Raw genomic sequence first — 19056 nt, forward strand, 5'->3', positions numbered from 1 at the left:
TTTACCCAAATCTCTAATTCTCAAATTTGAACATGCTTCTCAGCGATGTAGATTACCAGACACAGCATCAAGCCTGACTCCAAAGCCAGGGCCCAGGCCCAGGAGTCTGCATCTTCAATCATTCTCACCCTGATTTACTATTCTGATGCAGGTATTCCATGGTCCAGATGTTGAGAAACTGGGGGCGGGGGGGTGGGGTGGGATTTGAGGTCCCAGAAGCTATAGGCTTAACCTCAGAAGGCCTGTGGGGGCCTCACTACAACTGCCTGACCAGGTCTTTTGGAGGCCATGCCTAGACCTGCGTGGCCAGCCCTGATGCCGCAGGCACTGCCTACTGTGTGGTGACTGCATTCTCTGTTGGCTACAGACAGGCCTGACTCAACAAGCACCTCACCGTGTCCTCTGGGGACCATGGCCATAACCAGGCCAGCCAGGGATCCCTGTCACTTGGAGGGTCCATTGAGGTAAGTGCCTCACTAAGGTTTTCCACTTCTCTCTGGAGCCTCCCTGCCCAGGGGCAGTTAATGGTGGGGAGGGGTGGGGATGTGTGCACATCAGCTCCTACATTCCCTCTTGGGGCACAAAATGGCAGGCTTCTGTTGTCTTGATGCTTTTGAGTTGCTTGGGCTGCACCTCTAAGTGTGTGGGGGTTTTTCCAGATTGCTGTGGAAGTCAGTTGTTGGCAGCACAGTACATATCACTTATTTCACAAACCACACAGTACCAGCAACACCAGGAACAAGCCAGAAGCCTACAAGTTGGTCTCCTTAGCAGCCATTAAAAGAAAACAGTTTAAAAATAAGAGTACCCTCATGCCTTGCTAGCGGGAAATTAAAATGATGCAGTCACAGTGGAAAACAGTCTTCAAAAGTTTAAACAATTACCAGATGATCCAGCAAGTCCACTTCTGGGTATGTAGCCAAAAGAAGCAGAATCTTTAACAGATACTTGCACACCCATGTTCATAGCAACATTTTGTTATTCACAATGGCCAAAAGGTGGCAATAACCGAAGTGTATTTTGTTAGATGAATGGATATGCAAAATGCAGTGTATGTATGTAGTGGAATATAATTCGGCCTTTAGGAAGGAAATCCTATCACATGGTACAACGTGGAAGAACTTTGAGGACATGCTAAGCACAACAAGCCACTGACAGAAAGACCTGCTATATAATTCCACTTAAGTAAGACTGCTGGGGGAGCCAGAATTCTTAGAGATGAAGTAGAATGTTGGTTACTGGAGGGCTGGAAGGAGGAGGGAGAATAGGGGGTTCATGTTTTAACAGGGAGAGGTTTCCATTTAGAATGTTGAAAAGGTTCTGGAGATGGATGGTGGTGATGGTTGCACCACAGTGTGAATGAATGTACCTGATGCCACCACACTGAAAAATGATGAAGATGGTAGGTTTTATTTAGAGAGTGAAATACATACATATATATGCAATTATGTATATTTGTATACATATGTGTATATATACACATGTAGTACTTTTACATGTATGTGTATACAACTAACAGCAGTAAAGAAATGGCCTGTAGTCCTGTCATCTACACACCCCATTAAAACATGTGTTTGTAATTATATGTGTTATAAATGTGTACATGATTTAGAAAGTTCAAAAGTATAAAACTAAAAATCTCACTTTCCAATCTCTACTGAATCCCAGTCTCTCTACAAAATAAATGTTCTAGTACTACCTAAGGAACATAGTTTTGAACTTTTACTTAATGGTCTGTGTATATGAAAGTTACACTGAAGCGGTCATGCTGTCACTCCTGAGAAATTCCTGCCAGTGGTGTCTGTGTGCTCTTCCTTGTTTGACAGTTCCACAGAATTTCATTCTGCGGATGGAACAATTTCCTGTAATCCTTCTGCTGTTGGTGGACACTTGTTTCCAGTTCTGTAGACTAACTATTGTAGTCTGCACTGTCGTGAACATGCTTTGGCATAATATTCCAAAGACAAACAGGTCAAGTTCTTTGTTAATTTCTGGGTCTCAGAGTATGTGCATTTCAGGCTTTGATGGACGCTGTCAGACTGCTCTCCAGTAGGTGGGGTATTTGTTTCCTGCACACTCACCAGTACCAGTGTCAAGAGGCTTTTTTTCTTTTACCAATCTTAGATGTGATACATACTCCATTATTTTTACTTGTTTGAGCTGTATTTGAGTGATCATCTGGGCCAGGCCACAAGGCAAGCCCTTTGCTTATGTTAGCACATCTTTTATGCCCCTGAGGCAAAAAGAGAAAATGGACTAAGGTCTTCAGCCTTGCTGCCTTTAAAGATTGCCAGATAGATAGTCCAGGCAACACCATCACGTTGGTCACTTAAATCTTCCAGTGTCTGTCTCTATAAACAAACTTCTGGTGACCTCCTTTGTGCTCGTAGCTTTTTCCTTCTTTGGGTAAATTCCCAGGAGGGGGATGTCAGAATGATCGTGTTTAATTTTTTGGAACTTTTAAGGGGCCTAGTTGGCAGGTCCTGTCTCTGTTTGATAAATCTGTAAGCCAAGGCTGGCCCTCTGGTTTCCTCTGGATATCCGAGTCCCCCCAGGGTGTCAGTCCATTTATTGGCTTCAGGTTAGCTCCCTTGTCTCTGAAACTGCCACCTTGCTTCCTCTTGCCAGAGTTGAGATTTTTTATGGTGGGCTCTGGTGATGTCTGCCAAGGCACCTGCCTTTGCTTTCTTGGGCCTTTGGGATTTGGGGCCTCTTCCCCCATAGGACAGCCCTTCCTGGCTCTAGCCTGGGGAGGGTTTCCTGGATTGAGGTCAGGTCTAGCTTGCTTTAGGGCTGAAGAAGACTCTGAGGAAGTTTATTGTGTGTGGGGGGTTGTTTGCTGGCTAATTGTGTCCCGAGTCCCCATCCTTCCTTCAGTGCCCCACTGGAGGAATCCCACTCTCCCTAGTAGGAGGGCTGAACCTCTCAGAGGGAGAGCCTCTACTTTCTAGATGAAAGCCTCAGGTCCATGATTTGTCACTAGCAGTGTGGCCATGGGCACCTCTCTTAGCCTCTCTGTGGCTCCACATTCCTTTGGAAGAGAACTCAGGGTGCCTGCTTCCATCTCCCCGTTGTTGGGTGTTGGGGGCTTTGTGGCAGGAATGTCAGCACTCAAGGCCTGAGTGGGGCGTTTGGGAGGGCAACCAGCCTCTCAGAGCTAAACTGGGTATCAGTGTCCTTGTGGACATGGGCCTTGCCCTCTGGCCTGTGGGTTGGACCTCTTTTAGTGCTCAATTGACAGATTTGCCCTGAGCCCCTCTCAGTGATGGATTTAGTTCTGCAAGATCATCTTTCATCCATGACCTCAGCCCACTTGGCCCACCGGCCCATCTTCCATGTCAGTGGGGATTTTGTCCAGGAATTTTTTAAAATTTATAATAGTTTATTGTCAAATTGGTTTCCATATAACACCCCGTACTTCTCCCCACAAGTGCCCCCGCCCCCATGACCATCACCCTTTGTCCAGGAATTGAGTGGGAGTGGCAGCAAGCAGGGATCTGCCCTGAGTGAGGCTGGTGGCACCCAGACTGAAGCCTCATCCTTAATGGGCTAAAACAAGCTGACTTCCCAACATCCTTGCTGGCCCAGGCCACTTCCCACTCCTATGCTGCTGCTTTGCAGAACCTGTTGCTATATGATAGGAAGGGACAGAGTTGACTCCTGCCTCCCCAATCTGGAGCTTTTTCCAGAATGGTGGGCATATACTTAAGCCAGTAATGCATTGGCAAGGAAGGCAGCTTCCCTCAACTTTAGGGGAATCCAAGGGGAGCCACCTTGAAGGTCAAGGTCATTTGGAGACAGACCCCTAAGGGGGTCCAGGAGAGCAGCCTCCCATGTAAAATAATTCTGCCAGTGTCCGGCCCCAGAGCCTGCCCTAGAGGCCAGAAAGGTAATTATTTTTTAATAAAAATAAGTATTTGTGAAGTATAGCATACATATAGAAGTATATGAAAACATGTAGTGTTTAAAGAATGACAGATAAAATACACATGTACACTCCACCCAGGACAAGAAATCGAGCGCTTCACAGTCCCAGACCCCCCCCCCCCCACACACCACATGCTCAGACCTGATTGCAGCCCTTTCCCTCCCTCCTGCCCTCTACCCATTCCTCTTGCCAGAGGTGATCACCATTCTCGGCTTTTTAACATTTCCTTTATTTTTTGACCCTGGGAATTCTGTGAACCTTGGGCAAGTGGTGAGCTAATTGTTCCCACCTGTATAATAATACTCGTAGGTGTTTTGGTTTTTCCATGTCTTTATCCTAAACAACAGATTTATTTGCTTATTCTTAAGCTTAATGTAAATAAAGTCATGTCTGTTTTTCCGTGGTATCTTTGGCCTAACATTTTTTTTCATGTTTGTTTATTTTGAGAGAACATGAGCCTGTGCTCATGAGCAGGGGAGGGACAGAGAGAGAATCCCAAGCAGGCACTGAGTTGTCAGCTCAGAGCCCGACATGGAGCTCCATCTCACCACCTTGAGATCATGACCTGGGCTGAAACCAAGAGTAGAACGCTCAACCAACTGAGCCACCCAGGCACCTTGCTTAATGTTATTTTTTAAATTGATCCATGTTAATGCTGTTATAACTCATTCATTTGTAATTAATAGACATTTTCAGAAAAGTTTTAGATTCACAGAAAAATTTAGTAGTTAGTACATAGTTTCCATATGCCTTGCACATAGTCTCCTTATGTTGGTATGGTACATTGATTATAGTTAGTGAATCAGGATTGATAGATTATTGTTAAAGAAGTTCATAATTTATTCACATTTTCTTAATTTTTATCTGATCCCCTTTATCTGTTCAAGGATCCCATCCAGAGTAGTACGTTTCATTTAGTTGTCATGTGTCCATAGACTCTCAGGCTGTGGAAGTTTCTCAGACTTTGCTTTTGATGGCCTTGACAACTTTCAGGAGGACTGTCAGGCATTTTGTAGGCTACCTCATTCAATTTTGTGATCTGTAATATGTATGATATATATGTGATATGTAATTAAATGATATATAATTTCATTGCTACATAAGACAATATAAATAATATGTTCTAATATGTAATGTATGATTGTAACACTTCCATCACATTCTTCCATTTATGGGCATTTTAGTGCCTAATTTTTTGTTTCAAACAGTGCTGCTACTTTACTCTTAGATGGGTCTTTTAGTACATGTAAGCACACATTTCTGTACGGGTAAAGCCAGAGTGGAGTTGGTGGGTACAGGGGATGTGCATGTTCAGTTTTACCAGTTACTGTCACACTGTTTCCCCTCCCCAGGAAACAAATTTACAGATATAACTGCAGTCCTTTGTCCCACTTCCTCACCAGTGTTTGATATTATAATCCTTTAATTTTTTCCAACAGAGTAGCTGTGAGATGATATAGTGATTTTAATTTATATTTTTGTTTCATGACAAGTTCGACCATGATTTCAAATGTTTAGGAACTTTGTGTTGCCTCTTTCCATGAAATTTTGCCCTCACCCCACTTTTCTATTGAGTTTTCTTTTTAATCCACAGAAGCTTTTTATATATTCTACTTATAGCTCAGAACAGGAGTGGTAAATACCGTCTTCCAGTTTATGGCTTTCCTTTTCCTTCTCTTTTATAGTATCTTTGGATTAACAGAAGATTTTTTAAAAAAGTAAATTTATTTTGAGAGAGAATGAGTTGGGGTGAGGGACAGAGAGAGGGAGAGAGAATCCCAAGCAGGCTCCCCACTGTCAGCACAAAGCCTGACTTGGGGCTTGAACCCATGAACCATGATATCATGACCTGAGCCAAAACCAAGAGCCAGAGTCTTAACCTCTGAACCCCATATTAACAGAGGGCCTTAATTTTAATGTAGTTAAATAATAATTCATGTAATCTTTCTCCTTATAGTTTTTGAATTCTTAAGAAATCCTTATCTTAGGGTCAAAAATCTATTCTCCCGTTTGTATGGTATAAGGTAGGGATTCATTTTTATTGGTTTTTTTTCATTTATGTTTAAACGTGCATAACCACCCGTTAATGCAAAATTACTTTTCTCACCGACGTGTGATGCCAGCTGTGTTACAAATCAGGTTTCCCAGGTGAGCACACGTGTCTCTGCGCCCTCCCTTCTGTACCATTAGTCAGTTTTGTCTCCCAGCACCTACACTGCAGTCTTAATTACTATAGCTTTATAAAGGTTGTTATTGGGAAAAACAAGACCCACTGACTTTATTTTTAGCTGTGCTCTGGCTATTTTTAGCTTTGTCTTTTCATAAAATTGTTTGCATCAGATGTTCTAATATATTTTTAAAGTTAGATTCACAATTTTCAAAACATATGGTAAAATTTCCTCAGCCTGCCTTTCTTTTCCCAGTTTCCTCTTCTAGAAGTGATCATTCTCAATAGTTTTTTGTGCATCTTTCTAGAAATAATCTGAAGTTGCCAAAGCTTGTGTATATCACCCCCCTTTTTGTAGTTGGCTTGTTCATCAGCAGAGTTTATTTAAAAAGTAATCAATTTTCAATGAAAACTGTTTCTTACCAGGTCATGATTTTTAAATACCAAAGAGATAATAAATGCTAAATTTTGTATTTTTTTTAGTCCTAAATGAAGTAATCTTGAGTAGTTTCTGAAATGACTGCATGGTTCCCAGCAGAGTTCTGGACGGATTTGTGTCTCTTCCTGCTTCAGGGAATCACATTAGAGGCACAGTTTGTTTTTCAAAAGGGGAACATCTGGCTCAGGCTGAAATCCCTGTTTCAGAGATGGCTGCAACAGGAATAACACATTTCGTATATTCTTAGAGCATTTTTACATTGGGGTTGCCTGTCAGCTTCTATTACCCTGTTCTTTCATTTTTTCCGTTCTGTTTTGTCAGGGTTGCCTCTCTCCGTATTCTGCGTCCCGAGGAATAGCACGTACTTACCCGTGTATCTGCATCTGAAGCTGGCCGGTGTTTTCACCGTGCGTCCTGCTTCACCGAAGCCCCACTCAGGTCGCTGAGGGCAATCACCTCTGTCCCCATCTAGAATTTCACTTAGTGTGAGTCTGTGGGTGAAGAACAGTTCTTGTTTGTCAGAAAAGCTCTTTATTTTACCTTGATTCTTTAAATAACTATTTTTTTTCCAGGTTTAGAATTCTAGGGGTTGCCAGTAATTTCTTTCAGCCCAGGAAGCCATCCTTCCACAGTTGCCCAGCCTCTACTGATACTGTGAAGTCAGCAGTGTCACTCACTCCTGTGAAGGTAAAGGTAATGTCTCTTTTTTTTTCTCTGCTGTTTTTGAGATTTTGTCTTTGTCTTTGGTGTTCTGCAGTTCAGTATACCATGTCTAGGGCAGGATTTCTCTTTATTTGTCCTGTTTGGGATTTTTGGGATTCTTCCATCTGTAGACTGCTATCTTCTATCACTTCTAGAAAATTCTCAGTCATTATCTCTTCAAATAATAACCTTCTCATATTCTTGTCATCTGAAACTATGATGAAATGTATGTTTGACTTTGTCAGCTTTCTCAGTCCAGGTATCCGGGTATTTTAATCTTTCTTCTAGATTTTCTAGTTTTTTTCCTTTTCTCTGCTGCATTCTGGTTATTTTTTTATTAAAATTTTTTAAAGTTTATTCATTTATTTTGAGAGAGAGAGGGCGGGCTTGCATGTGCCCATGAGTAACAGAGGGGCAGAGAGAGGGAGGGAGAGAGTGAATCCCAAAAAGTCTCCGTGCAGTCACATAGAGCCTGATTCGAGGCTCAAACTCACAAACCATGAGATCATGACCTGAAGCAGAAATCAAGAGGTGGATGCTTAACTGACTGAGCCACCCAGGTGCCCTTGGGTAACTTCTTCTCTACCAGGAATTCCTCTTCATTTGTTATTTTGCTGTGTCCACTCTGATGCCACACCCATCCATCCAGTTTTTAATTTCGGTGATTGTACTTTTCTAGGATCCCATCTGTTATATGTCCATTTCTTTTTATTTTAAATAGTTTATTATATATGTTCATCTCAGAATTTCCTGTCTCCTGTAGACTTTCAGGTAGGTTTATTTTTCTCAGACAGAATAAGCCAGGAGGTGTTTTTTGATCTCTAGTATTTCCAATATGTGAAGTCTGGATTGGTCTCTAGTGTTTATTTCTGCTACTTCTCACTCATGGTGCCTTATTTTTCTTGTGTATCGGTGAGCTTTTACTGTAGGCCACTTGGGAAAATAATTGTGTATACTCCTAAGACATGAAATGAAGATGTAGCCTTTAGAGAAGCTGTACATTTATTTCGGCCTGGGGCTTCGGGGTCGGGCCTGAGGCTGCAGATCCTCCAGAGCCAGTGTTTGCACCCCCTTTGGGGGTGGGTATTTTCCTGGTTCTGCCTGGCACCACAGCAGGGCCTACAGCCCTTTGTTCTGGGCAAGGCAGGCAGGTTTATTTTCTGGTTTGCCTTTATCCTAAGGTGTTAGCCTTTTGGGACCACAGCTTAATGTCCTTTAAGACTTTTCACTTTTGCTGGGCCTTGGATTTTAACTTTGTCTTTTTCACTCTGTGAGCTCTCAAAACCCCTGCTCAGTTTTAGAGCTTAGCTTATTGGAGAGGTAGATGCCATGAGGGGAAAAGAGATCTTGGATATACTGATCCTCTTCTTTGCTGCTTCTTAGATTTTGGCTCAGAAACTCTGTGCTCTTATAGTTTTTTGATGTTATGAGGATCAAAAAACTATCTCAGCATTTTAAAATACTGTTTATTTTAGAATATTTATAGACATATGGAAACACTGAGCACATGGTACGGAGGGTTCCTATACGACCCAGAGCCGGTTTCCCATTACTAACATTTTACATATTTGTCACAGTACTTACATATTATGAAGCAGTATTTATACAGTACTGTTAACTGAAGTCCATAGTTCAAAAACATTCAGATTTTAGTTTTTGCCTCTTTCTGTTCCAGGATCCCATATTATTTAGTTGTCCTATGTCCTTAGGCTCTTCTTAGCTGTGATAGTTTGTCAGAGGTTTTTGATGACCTCAGCAATTTTAAGGAGTACAGGTCAGGTATTTTGCAGTCTGTCTTTGAGATCTGTCAGGTGTTTTCTTTGATTAGGCAGAGGTCATGTGTATTTTGGGGGAGGGGCGGAAGACCACAGGTAAAATGCCATTCTCTTCACTTCATATCCAGGGCGTGTTCTCTCGAAATGACATCACTTGGCTGAGGTAGTGTCTGTCAGGTTTCTCCACTGTGGGTTACTTCCACCCCCACCCCCCACCCACACGGGTATGTCCTCCCGGGAAGGAGGTCACTGTACACAGCTCACACTTACGGAAGGAGTTATGGCTGGCCTTCCTGAGGGCAGAGTTCTGTGCAGATGCTAGGATTTCTTCTGCGTGGGAGATTTCTAGTCTCTCTTGTTTATATCACTAGAGGCTCATGGGTATTTATTTTACACTTTGGATGTTAATCTAGTCCTACTTTATTTTGCTGCTGAGATGGTTATAGCTTCAGCCATGCAGAGCTTTTTCAGTTGGCTCCATCCCTTTGACACAGCCTCGTCTTTGATCACTGACATATTGTTGTTTAAGCACGTCTGCACTTCCTGACACTACAGTGTTCTCCAGGCGGGTGTTGCACATTTTCTGCCCTGGCCCTACGTTCCAACCTTTTTCTAAGTATATCTGATTCCTTTCATTGGAGAAGTGGTATCAGAAACCTGAAACCAAGTATGTTGGTGTCTCCAACTATCATTCTAGCCTCCTCCCCTGCCTTATCTGTAACCAACAGAAAACTGGTTTCCACCATCTGCTATCTGTATCACAGTATTAACAGTTATTTTCAGCAATATTATTACTGGAAACGGTTAACTTCCTCCTGTTTTTTTTTTTAATGACAGTATTATACAAACTGTTCTGCACTTTCATGTTTCACTGGCAGACGTCTATTGGACATCTTTCCTTGCTCATTCACACAGATCTACCTTGTTTTTTGAAGGCTGCATAATATTCCTTGGTATTAATGTTCCTATTGAACATTTTGCCTATTGATGGGCATTTGGGCTATTACCAATTTTTTGCTACATAATCCTGCGACAGGATTACATTGCTTCTGGGAACACGTGGCAGAATTTCACTGAAGCAAAGTACTTGATCAAAGGGTATGGATATTTAAAAATCTCATTCATCTGTCAAGTTGCTCACCAGACTGAGCCAGTCACAGGCTTACCATTGGCATGAAGTTTCCTGATGCCAGCCGCAAGGGAGAGATCAGTAGCCATCAACCTTTGATTTTTGCCAATTATGTGAAGGAAACGGACTTTTTGTCATAGGCACAGCAAATCCATTTTCCTAACTCTAGAAAGGTGTTACCTTGGTCCACATTTTTACCTTCTTACGTATTCCAGTTCTCCCTTTTCTCCGGGGATGCTGTCGTGCCTTGAAAGGCTTCTCATCTTCCGTGTTCTCTCCAAGTACTTTGTGTGATTTTCTCTACAGACATCAGCTATGCAAACAGGCATACCGTACACCCACAGGGGTAGCACCTAAGGGTGTATTTTGAACTTTGCATACACCACTTGGTTTCCACTGTGCAGGGAAATTTGTCACTATCTGCTGTTCCAGTTTACTTGTTTTCATTACTGAGAGTGACATGAACATGTCTCAAAGGCACTTCTCAGTTTTCCTGCTGCTCTTGGTCTCTGAGGTGCTTTCCAGCGCTTTTACAAACATGCTGCTGTGACTCTTGCGCGCACGGGAAGGATTCTCTGTGGTCGGCGTGGGAGTGGGCCTGCTGGGCTGGACAGTGAGGACGTCCCCAAGTTTACTATGGGGCATTTGTTCTGCAGGGTAAAGAAGGCCCCCTTGTCAGCTGCCGTGGGCTAGCTTGTGATTTTGCCAGTGGGGCCAAACATTTATAAGCTGTTCAGGCTTTGTGTCATTTAGCTATTTTTCTTTGGGGAGTATAGTTTCATTTTTCAGACCTTTTGATCCATTTGCAATGGAGTAAAAGGGATACAGCCGCGTTTTTCAAGATGACCAGTGACCTAATGAATTACCCAACCTTTTAACCTATTAAACCGAAATGCCACCTTTCTCAAACCGAGAATTCCCTGCCTGGAGCCTTATGTTTGAGAGGTTTGGTGCACTTCCTTGCTTTTTTTTTTTTTTCCCTTCGTGTTTGTTAAAATCAGTCTGTTTGACTAAAAATGTCTGCCGATATTTTCATTTATCACTAACATATGAATTCTGAATTCTCCCAAGATGTTCATTCCCGAGTTACTAAACTTTCCTATGAACAAGATACTACCGTTGATCTAGTATGACTCTCGGGGCTTTCTGTTCACTCCTAGGCGTTGTCCCTTCACTTGCCGGATTGCAGCGGCTGTCCAGACAGTGCTGAAGTAGTGAGCAACAGTGGATGGTGAGTACAATTCTGGTTGTGTCTACTTTTGGCTTATTCTCCAGCATGTTATAAAATGGGAATTATGGATACTGTTGTTTTAAGTCAACAATGAAAAATTTTATCAAATGTTTCCTTCCTATCTGTAGTTGCTAGGACTTCTGTTTTTTGGTATTAGGTTTATAGTATTGTCTATCCTGGCCTCTCTGCTCTCATTTTTTCATGATAGAAGATTCGTCTTGGGGAAGAGAGAGCACCTGGGTGGCTCAGTTGGTTAAGCATCCGACTCTTGGTTTCTGCTGGGCTTTGAGGCATTGGTGCGGAGCCTGTTTGGGATTCTCTCTTGCTCTCAAAAGTAAACATCAAAAAAGTTTTTTGTAAGAAGCATCTTAGGGAATTTAGAAAATAGAAAAACGCCCCACACCAACCCTGTGCCTGGTAGAGGAGTACTAAGTAACCATCAAATGGGTGACTGCTCGCATTTGTTTATCTGCCCCCGTAGTAGGAGCATAGGGTTTTACATTTGCCATCTGAACAGTATTAGAAGCGTTTCTCCACTGGTACCGCCTCCAAGCTGCTGCCGCCAACTTTTAAAATCATCTGATTGAAAACCCCAATAACAAGACCTTCACATTCAGCTTTCCCCACACTTGAGGGGAGACCCTTTTGCAGATCTCATGTCAAACGAGACACTCAGCTCTCCTACCCAGGAAGTCGAGTCGAAGGCCTTCCCCCCGGGTGGAAGGCAGAACTCTCCAGGGTGCAGGGCCGGAGGCGCTCAGTGCACACCACCCACCCCTCCCCCAGGAGAACACTCAGCACCACACGGTGAACTTGTCGTAGAAGAGATTTATTTACCTGAAACCATGTCTGTGCAATGCTTGTTGCTATACCAGCACAGAAATAAACAACTGATCTCTATTTACAGTCTAAGGTCAAACATGCGTTGTGAGAAATTGACGTTTTAGCATTTTATTAAGATAAATGCATCACAATATTTGTATTGCACCAACATCTGTCTACTGCTTCTGATTTCATTAAATAAGTTATATTTAATACAGTGCAAAATAGCTGCACACTCAAAAAAGTAACTGAAGTTATGAACTGGAGACCTACATTTTAACTTTTTAACACCTGTGGTGTTTTCAATAAATTTATAAATAAGCAAACTGTACAGGGCCAATTAAAAAGTAGCATGTTTAAATGACACCATAGAGAAATCTAGCTACTTATAACTGAAGGCATGCATTACAATAGAATATTGTACATTTATATAAGCTATGACATTTTGCACAGAGAAATATGGAGACTTGGCTGATGGCTTCTAAGTTCTTAGATAAGGTTTCAAAACCTCAGTCTTCTTGCAGCAAAGAAACCAAAGTTTGCTGGAGAGGCTTTCTGATTCGTTAAGCTAAATTGTACATCTGTATTTATTATTTTGATTTAAAAGCTAATCCCCGTTGGTAATACATGTTTCCTCCACATAACACACAATGAGTTGGGGACTTTTTTCTACTTTTCTTTTTCCCCCAACATCAATCATGCAGAGGGCTGGTAGATGTGTTGCTAAAAACGCACATGCACGCAACCGAACACCCTTATATTTCTGCAAAATGGTTTAGGAAGCGGTTACTCCAGTATTGCTGAAAAGGAAAGAGAGAGGAAATCAGCTTTATGAAATATGGGAAGGAAATGTTAGAATAACCATTTAAGATTAACAGTGACAAGGAATAGTGAAAAGGAATATTCAGTTTAAGATTTCAAGACCAGCATTTCTGATTAACGGTCCCTGAGATGCTGCCTCCAGCAGGCAGCAGCCAGAAGCACTGGCTCGGTACAGACCCTTCATGTTGTCTGGCTACAGAGCAACGGCCGGCCCGGCTCGTGAAGAACCCCACCAGGCAGGCACGCATCGCTTCAGACACGGAACGGGCAACGGCCAAGAGGAGGAAGAGTTCGCGGTTAGCAGTGCAGATGGTAAGGAGGGTGACACACAGGCGAGCAGTGAGCCGAGTGCAAAGCCTCTACCTCCCCTTCCCCCCCACACCCCACCCTGTGGCTGGCTGTGCGGTGGTGGCTTTGACCAAATTGGTGGTTACATTAAAAAGGCAGGGGCTGATTTGGCCAACTTAGCTCATGGGCGCTGCAGACTGTTCTGGCTCTGGGCGGGGGGAGGCGCTTTACAGACCCTGAGCTAATGCTTGTGGTCTCTTACTCCTGAGGTCTCCCACCTCAAGGACATTCACAGGGCCGAGGCCCCCGTTTGAGGGTGAAGTGGTAGCAGCTGCTTGCGGGGAGGCAGGCACTCATCCTGCTGGTCTGTGAGCTCACGCAGCTCTCTACAGAACACATCACCTGCACTGTGCAGACGAGCGGCTGGAGGACGTGTGACGTTGCCACCTTTTAGGTAAAGCCCTAACCTGGAAGCCGTGCAAGGCCTACCTGCCCATCAGTGAGAGCACAAACAGGTTCTGGTGGATCTGAAAAGGACACCGGTACTGATGGCAGCAAAAGCAGAGGCCGCCCGGGAACTTCCTGCAGGTGCTTGGTAAGGATGGGTCTGGGTGCCTGCCCCTCACTGCGGGGAGGCTTGAGGCCCAGGACATGTCCACAACAGTACGACTGCTGATGTGGCAAAGCCTGAAGCTGCCAGGGCTGAGGAAAGCGGGTGCCTACACTGCCTCCAGACTGGATGGGCCTCAAGCTGAGAAACCACAAGGCAACAGCCAGCCCAGGCCGACCTGGAGTTGTTTGGAGCAGCAAACAACGTTTAACTTCTTTTGTAAAGGCTACTACTTCAAGGAAGCGAGTCAGGAAAAGCTGACTACTGGGTAAGTTTGGTTTCCATTGAATAGGACATCACCCAACAAGCTCAGACATCCTGGTTTGGTTTGCAGCCAAGGCACACTCTTTGCATTTATCACTTTTCATGCTTCATAATGCCAAAATTGGCAAAATCCCCCTTCCTCCCTGCTATATGCTCTGCCAACCAACCAACCTCCCTTTCTCAGAGGCCTCATGGAGTTAGGCTGGGACTTCTGTCCCCTTAACTTGGACCTGGCAAGTTGGCAGCACCCTGCCCTGCTTGATGATCTCCACTAACTCTCCCCCAAACTTGAAGCCTTTACATCACATCTTCTGGCCGGTCCCAGGGTCTGGGGCCCCAGAACCTTCACAGGAACACTCAGGGCCTCATGGGGAGGGAGCTACTGCCTACACTTCCTTCGCTCTGGTGAAGAGAGAGAGAGAGAGAGAGAGAAGACAAGTCCCAGCTGCGCAGGATAGGACCCGGAAGGTAAAAAGAGGTGGCCTACTTGAGACCCACCTATGAACTGACTAATTGGTTCAATTATTTGCTTTCACTAGATTTTTGCTTTCTAATGAAGGATGAATCCTTGCAGCCGGTAAAAACCAAAGAATCACACACGTTTTTGAGAATCCTCATCTAGGCATTAGCAAAGGCAGCATTCCCTCAGCCTGTAGTTTGGACCAAAGCAAAATGAGCTTTTCTCCTCCCAGGCCCTCCCTGGTAATCCGGCTGTGCCACCGTCCAAGGCAGCACATGGGGCCTACGGATGCCACCCCTCACACCAGCTACCTCAGCCCCTGTGTGCACAGGTACCACACGTCGTGCACTTGCTGCTCTCAGAGACTGTCACAGAGCACAGCAGTGCAGGACACAAGGGGCTTTTTCGTTTGTGTCACACCGCTAGCTCACTCGGTGGCAGTCACCTTTAGGTTAAAGCATCTGGATTCCAGGGAATACTCACGTTAGTTGATGGATGTTGGAAGGCATTGGAGGAAAACACCATAGTTAGGACAGTTAATGGCTTACACGCTGTTGGGAAGACTGATCTTGAACATGCGCAAACATTTATAGTAACATGGTGTTGGTTAGTGCCACATTCAAATAAAAATAGTTCTATACAATATGTTCATTTGGTCATGTGCTATTTACAGATTTTACAAAAACATACGCGCACACATACATACACACACACACACACACACACACACACACTTATGTTCGCTACACCAGGCTAAAACAGGCCAGCAGAAACTTGCATAAAAAGTATCACAGATGACAACTGGTACATATACATGAATCCCTACAACTACCTATGCAGCAGAACAGGATCCTTCGTCCCCTCGAGCACACTAAAGCTAAAGGTCTGAGCTAAGAACTTAAGAGAAAATTGGACACATCTGTTTAAGCTAAGCCACTTAAAAACAAGACAGTTATTTTTCTGTCCATTTAAAATGTTTTATTTTCCTTTTTAAACTAGATTGTGAAGTGCCACTGAAATGGGCAATGTTGGCAAAACAATGTCTGTTACAATAAAATACATTAGACATTTAAATAAATAACCTTAAAAACTATGTGGGGGGACATGAACCCAGTCGATTAAATCTGGAACAATGTTTTCTGCACAAGCGAGAACAGGCATACCTCTTGTAAAGACTGATGTAAACAGAACCATCGATCCCTATGGAGAAGCGGCCGAGCGGGGCTGGGAGTGGGGGGTGGGGGGTGGAAGTGAACGGGGGGGCCAAGGGGAGTGAGGAGAGTGGCAAACCAAAAAATACTGACTGAGGTAGCAGTACTCTGCTCAGTGCAGAAAAATTGGCTTATGAATAAAAATTAGACTGTGATCTCAGATTAAATCCAGATGATCATGCAGAAGACACAATACATGCTATTTAGTTTTAGGAAAAAAACCACACACATTCATTTCCTAAAATCTGCTGCCAATTAATTTGCTGACAATGTCTGCTGGCTCAACTATTTTTTTTATACAAGGATGAGTATTAAACAGAACACTGTACATGCTTTTTCATCTACAAAAAAATATTTGCATAAAATAGTGTTAGTTCTCTGTACATGTCAATGGACACTTTAATTATGTGTATAAAAAAGGAAAATCTCGCCCCACTGGAGTCAGAAAAAGCAAAACAAAATCTAGAGTATGAAATCTCCTTCACCAGCCAATATGTTCATGTGAAAATTCAGCAGAAATAGACAGTTGCTTTAAACAATAAAAAAATTAATTGATTAAGTTAAACATCTTCTTTATGTAAAACTGTCAGTCAAGACCAGAACATATCACTAAAGTTAGTGTCTGTGCTATAGACCCAGATCACCAGGGGCATTATGAGCATCACAAAGGGCCAGGAAATCCCATCGGTGCATGCCGAGAACGAGCAGGATTTGGTGGCAGGCTGCACACACTCTTTACCAGGTTCCAGGTAGTTGCGGGCCACAAACTTGAGTGTCTCATCCATTAGAATCACAGGCAAGGAGATTTTCAGCACCATCAGCCACTGGGTCAAGTTCAGCGGTGTGATCTGGAAAATAAGCTGAAATACAAAGAAGCTTTGTCAAGCTCCCAAACTTGCAGGACAGGCAGCTAGGCCCCAGCTTGGTCCTGGTCCCACCACCGCTTACTGGCAAAGGTTCCACGTAGAGGATGAGGAAATGAAGCGACATGGACAGGCAGATGGAGCCCACGAGCCAGATGTTTTCCCAAGGGGGCATCCTCAGCAGAGACTGGTTTTCAGACAAGCTGCAGAACAAGGAGACGGACATGAAACATGCCTGCCCAAAAGGCAAACACCTTTGCTACAAGTGACAAAGACTGTTCTGGGCTATGCCTCACTAGGACAGCAGTTAACCTGACACTGCCCACTGACCCAATTCTTTTGAGTGAAGTTTCTACTGCGGCAAAATTAAGGAAGAACGTTCAGATGTAGGACAAACTTCCAATTTTAAATCTAGGCTTCAGCACACATGATTTCATTTCATTGGACTCCAACATGCTCTCAATTGCCCCTGACACTTAACACTATTTTGAAATTTCCACTTTTGTCATGGGCTTAATTGGATGATACCCTTTATCTCACGGCTAAAAGGGCAAGAGCACCTTCCCTTTGGGCACTGGCATATAGGGACATTGAAGTCCCTATTTTTGGCTTCGGCTGTCTCATAAGGAATGTGTGGCTAAGCACTCCCACTACTTCCTGGAGGTGATGACGACTTAAGCTTTTAAAACCGGTGCTGCTTGTTCTCTTTTCTTTCTGAGAGGGAGGAGCTTTCCTGCCATCCTCCATCAAGCAGGACACACAGTCCCCCCGGGGCCCTGGCTGGGTCTGAGGAGGACTCACTGACCTGTTGAGGGCGTTACACATCTCTATGGTTACTAGAACAGACAGCGCCATTGTCATTGGGTACGGGGACTCAAAGATTGCACAATCCACTCCTTCAAAGTCCGGGTTGTCATCTTTACACTGTAGGAAATGGCTCTGCAACAAATGACCAATCAAGTTCCTGCTCAGTCAAGTCCATTTCCAAGGTCCACGCCCCAATAACACAGATCTCAGAACACAAACCCACACGAGATCTCATCCCACCTACCAGAGAAGCCCTGGTCCTTCAGAATAATCTTTGATGCAACGGTTTATTATTTGTGCATTAAGATTGTTTGGTAGACACCAAACCCACCAACACTCAAGGACAATCTTAAGCTTTGCCTCGACGGTACGGGAAAGAAAGATGGATACGTACCAGCTGGTAGAAGGACACCCTCGGACCCCCGTCGGCAGCGATGAACCACCACGCGGCAGCACCCACTGTAGCAGCGCCAACGTAACCTGGAACAGACAGGCGAGGTTTGCATCCCACAGCTGCTACTGCAGGGGCCGCCGCGCAGGTCAATCCCCCGCAGAGAGGAGACCTGGTACGCTGATGGTACTGGAGAGCCTTGCTGCCACTAGCAATTGCTCAGTCTCAGCAGCCCAAGCAGCTAGACGGAGGGTTTCTGCAAGGAGAGGGGTGTCCAGTACAGAAAAACGAGGCAACTTTTCTTCCAGAATTTGTGAGAAAAAGGACCTACTGGAACTGGCAGGACCTTGACGACAGCCATGCCTTCTGTAACTGGCAGCAGATACACGGCCTCCACATAAGACCTTGCTGTACTGGACCAGATCACACCACCCAGGACTTTTAGGGAAACTGATGCTCTACCAAAGGCCTGGCAGAACTTTTACGTGGAAATGCTGTCAGAGCAGTTAGTGCAGAATATAGGCAATGTGCCAAAACCCAGAGCTGATTCGGGGACGCCCCCTCCCCCGCCTCCCAACCAATCAGTTTTGAGCTGAACAAGTTTACTACAAAGCAACAGGGTAGTGGAGACCACAGGGACTGTACACCATAAAGATGGTGGCAAAGCGGCAGCACCCACTGCCAAGACCCTGGCGCAGCCCCTGACCCGGCAGCTGTGGGCAGAACCGGAGAGCTGGTGCATGGGGACGAGGCAGCTCTACACACACAGATGTGGTGACTCCCAACGAACAGGGAGAGATACAAGGAGACAGGGTTCAGCACACAGGTTGTGTAAGGCACGCCAACAACTTTTCAAAATAAATACACGAAACAGATCTGTTTGCTAGACTTATTTCTGGGAGGGCACAAGAGGAACTCAATGTTGCAAGGCAACTGACTGGCTGAGAACCTTCTTAGCCATGAATTTTAAATCATGTGAACATATTAACACCAAAACCAAAACACCTTCGTATGGAACCCAAGGGAAGTTATTTAAACTCTCTGGGCCTCACTTCCCTAAACTGTAAAGTGGGGGGACAAGAACCGGCAGCTGGTCCTGGAGCATGAAGTCTATAGAGACGATGTACGTAGAAGAACATGACCCATG

The 19056-nt window shown here is 44.3% G+C and overlaps 1 protein-coding gene and 1 long non-coding RNA gene across 3 annotated transcripts in view; one reads left to right on the top strand and one right to left on the bottom strand.

Annotated features, from left to right (window-relative positions):
* Positions 1–217: 217 nt before the first annotated feature.
* Positions 218–15282, top strand: LOC115277804. Its single transcript, XR_003902521.1, has 5 exons — positions 218–464; positions 7107–7227; positions 11301–11371; positions 13215–13327; positions 13573–15282. It is a non-coding gene; the product is annotated as an uncharacterized LOC115277804 (long non-coding RNA).
* Positions 12180–19056, bottom strand: part of ATP2A2 (ATPase sarcoplasmic/endoplasmic reticulum Ca2+ transporting 2) — a 58114-nt gene continuing 51237 nt past the window's right edge. Inside the window, exons 17-21 of one of the 2 annotated variants that reach the window (XR_003902520.1) lie at positions 17913–17998; positions 17517–17650; positions 16797–16914; positions 15121–16708; positions 12180–12993 (exon numbers count right to left, since the gene is read on the bottom strand). Coding sequence is in view for 1 of the 2 variants with exons in the window: in XM_029922202.1 (XP_029778062.1) it covers positions 12980–12993; positions 16588–16708; positions 16797–16914; positions 17517–17650; positions 17913–17998 (473 nt within the window). In the remaining variant the exon portion in view is untranslated. The remainder of the gene's footprint in view (positions 12994–15120; positions 16709–16796; positions 16915–17516; positions 17651–17912; positions 17999–19056) is intronic. The other variant, XM_029922202.1, reaches the window with a different exon arrangement.

Source organism: Suricata suricatta, chromosome 14 (genome assembly GCF_006229205.1).
Source record: "Suricata suricatta isolate VVHF042 chromosome 14, meerkat_22Aug2017_6uvM2_HiC, whole genome shotgun sequence".
In the NCBI taxonomy this organism is placed as follows: Eukaryota; Metazoa; Chordata; class Mammalia; order Carnivora; family Herpestidae; genus Suricata; species Suricata suricatta.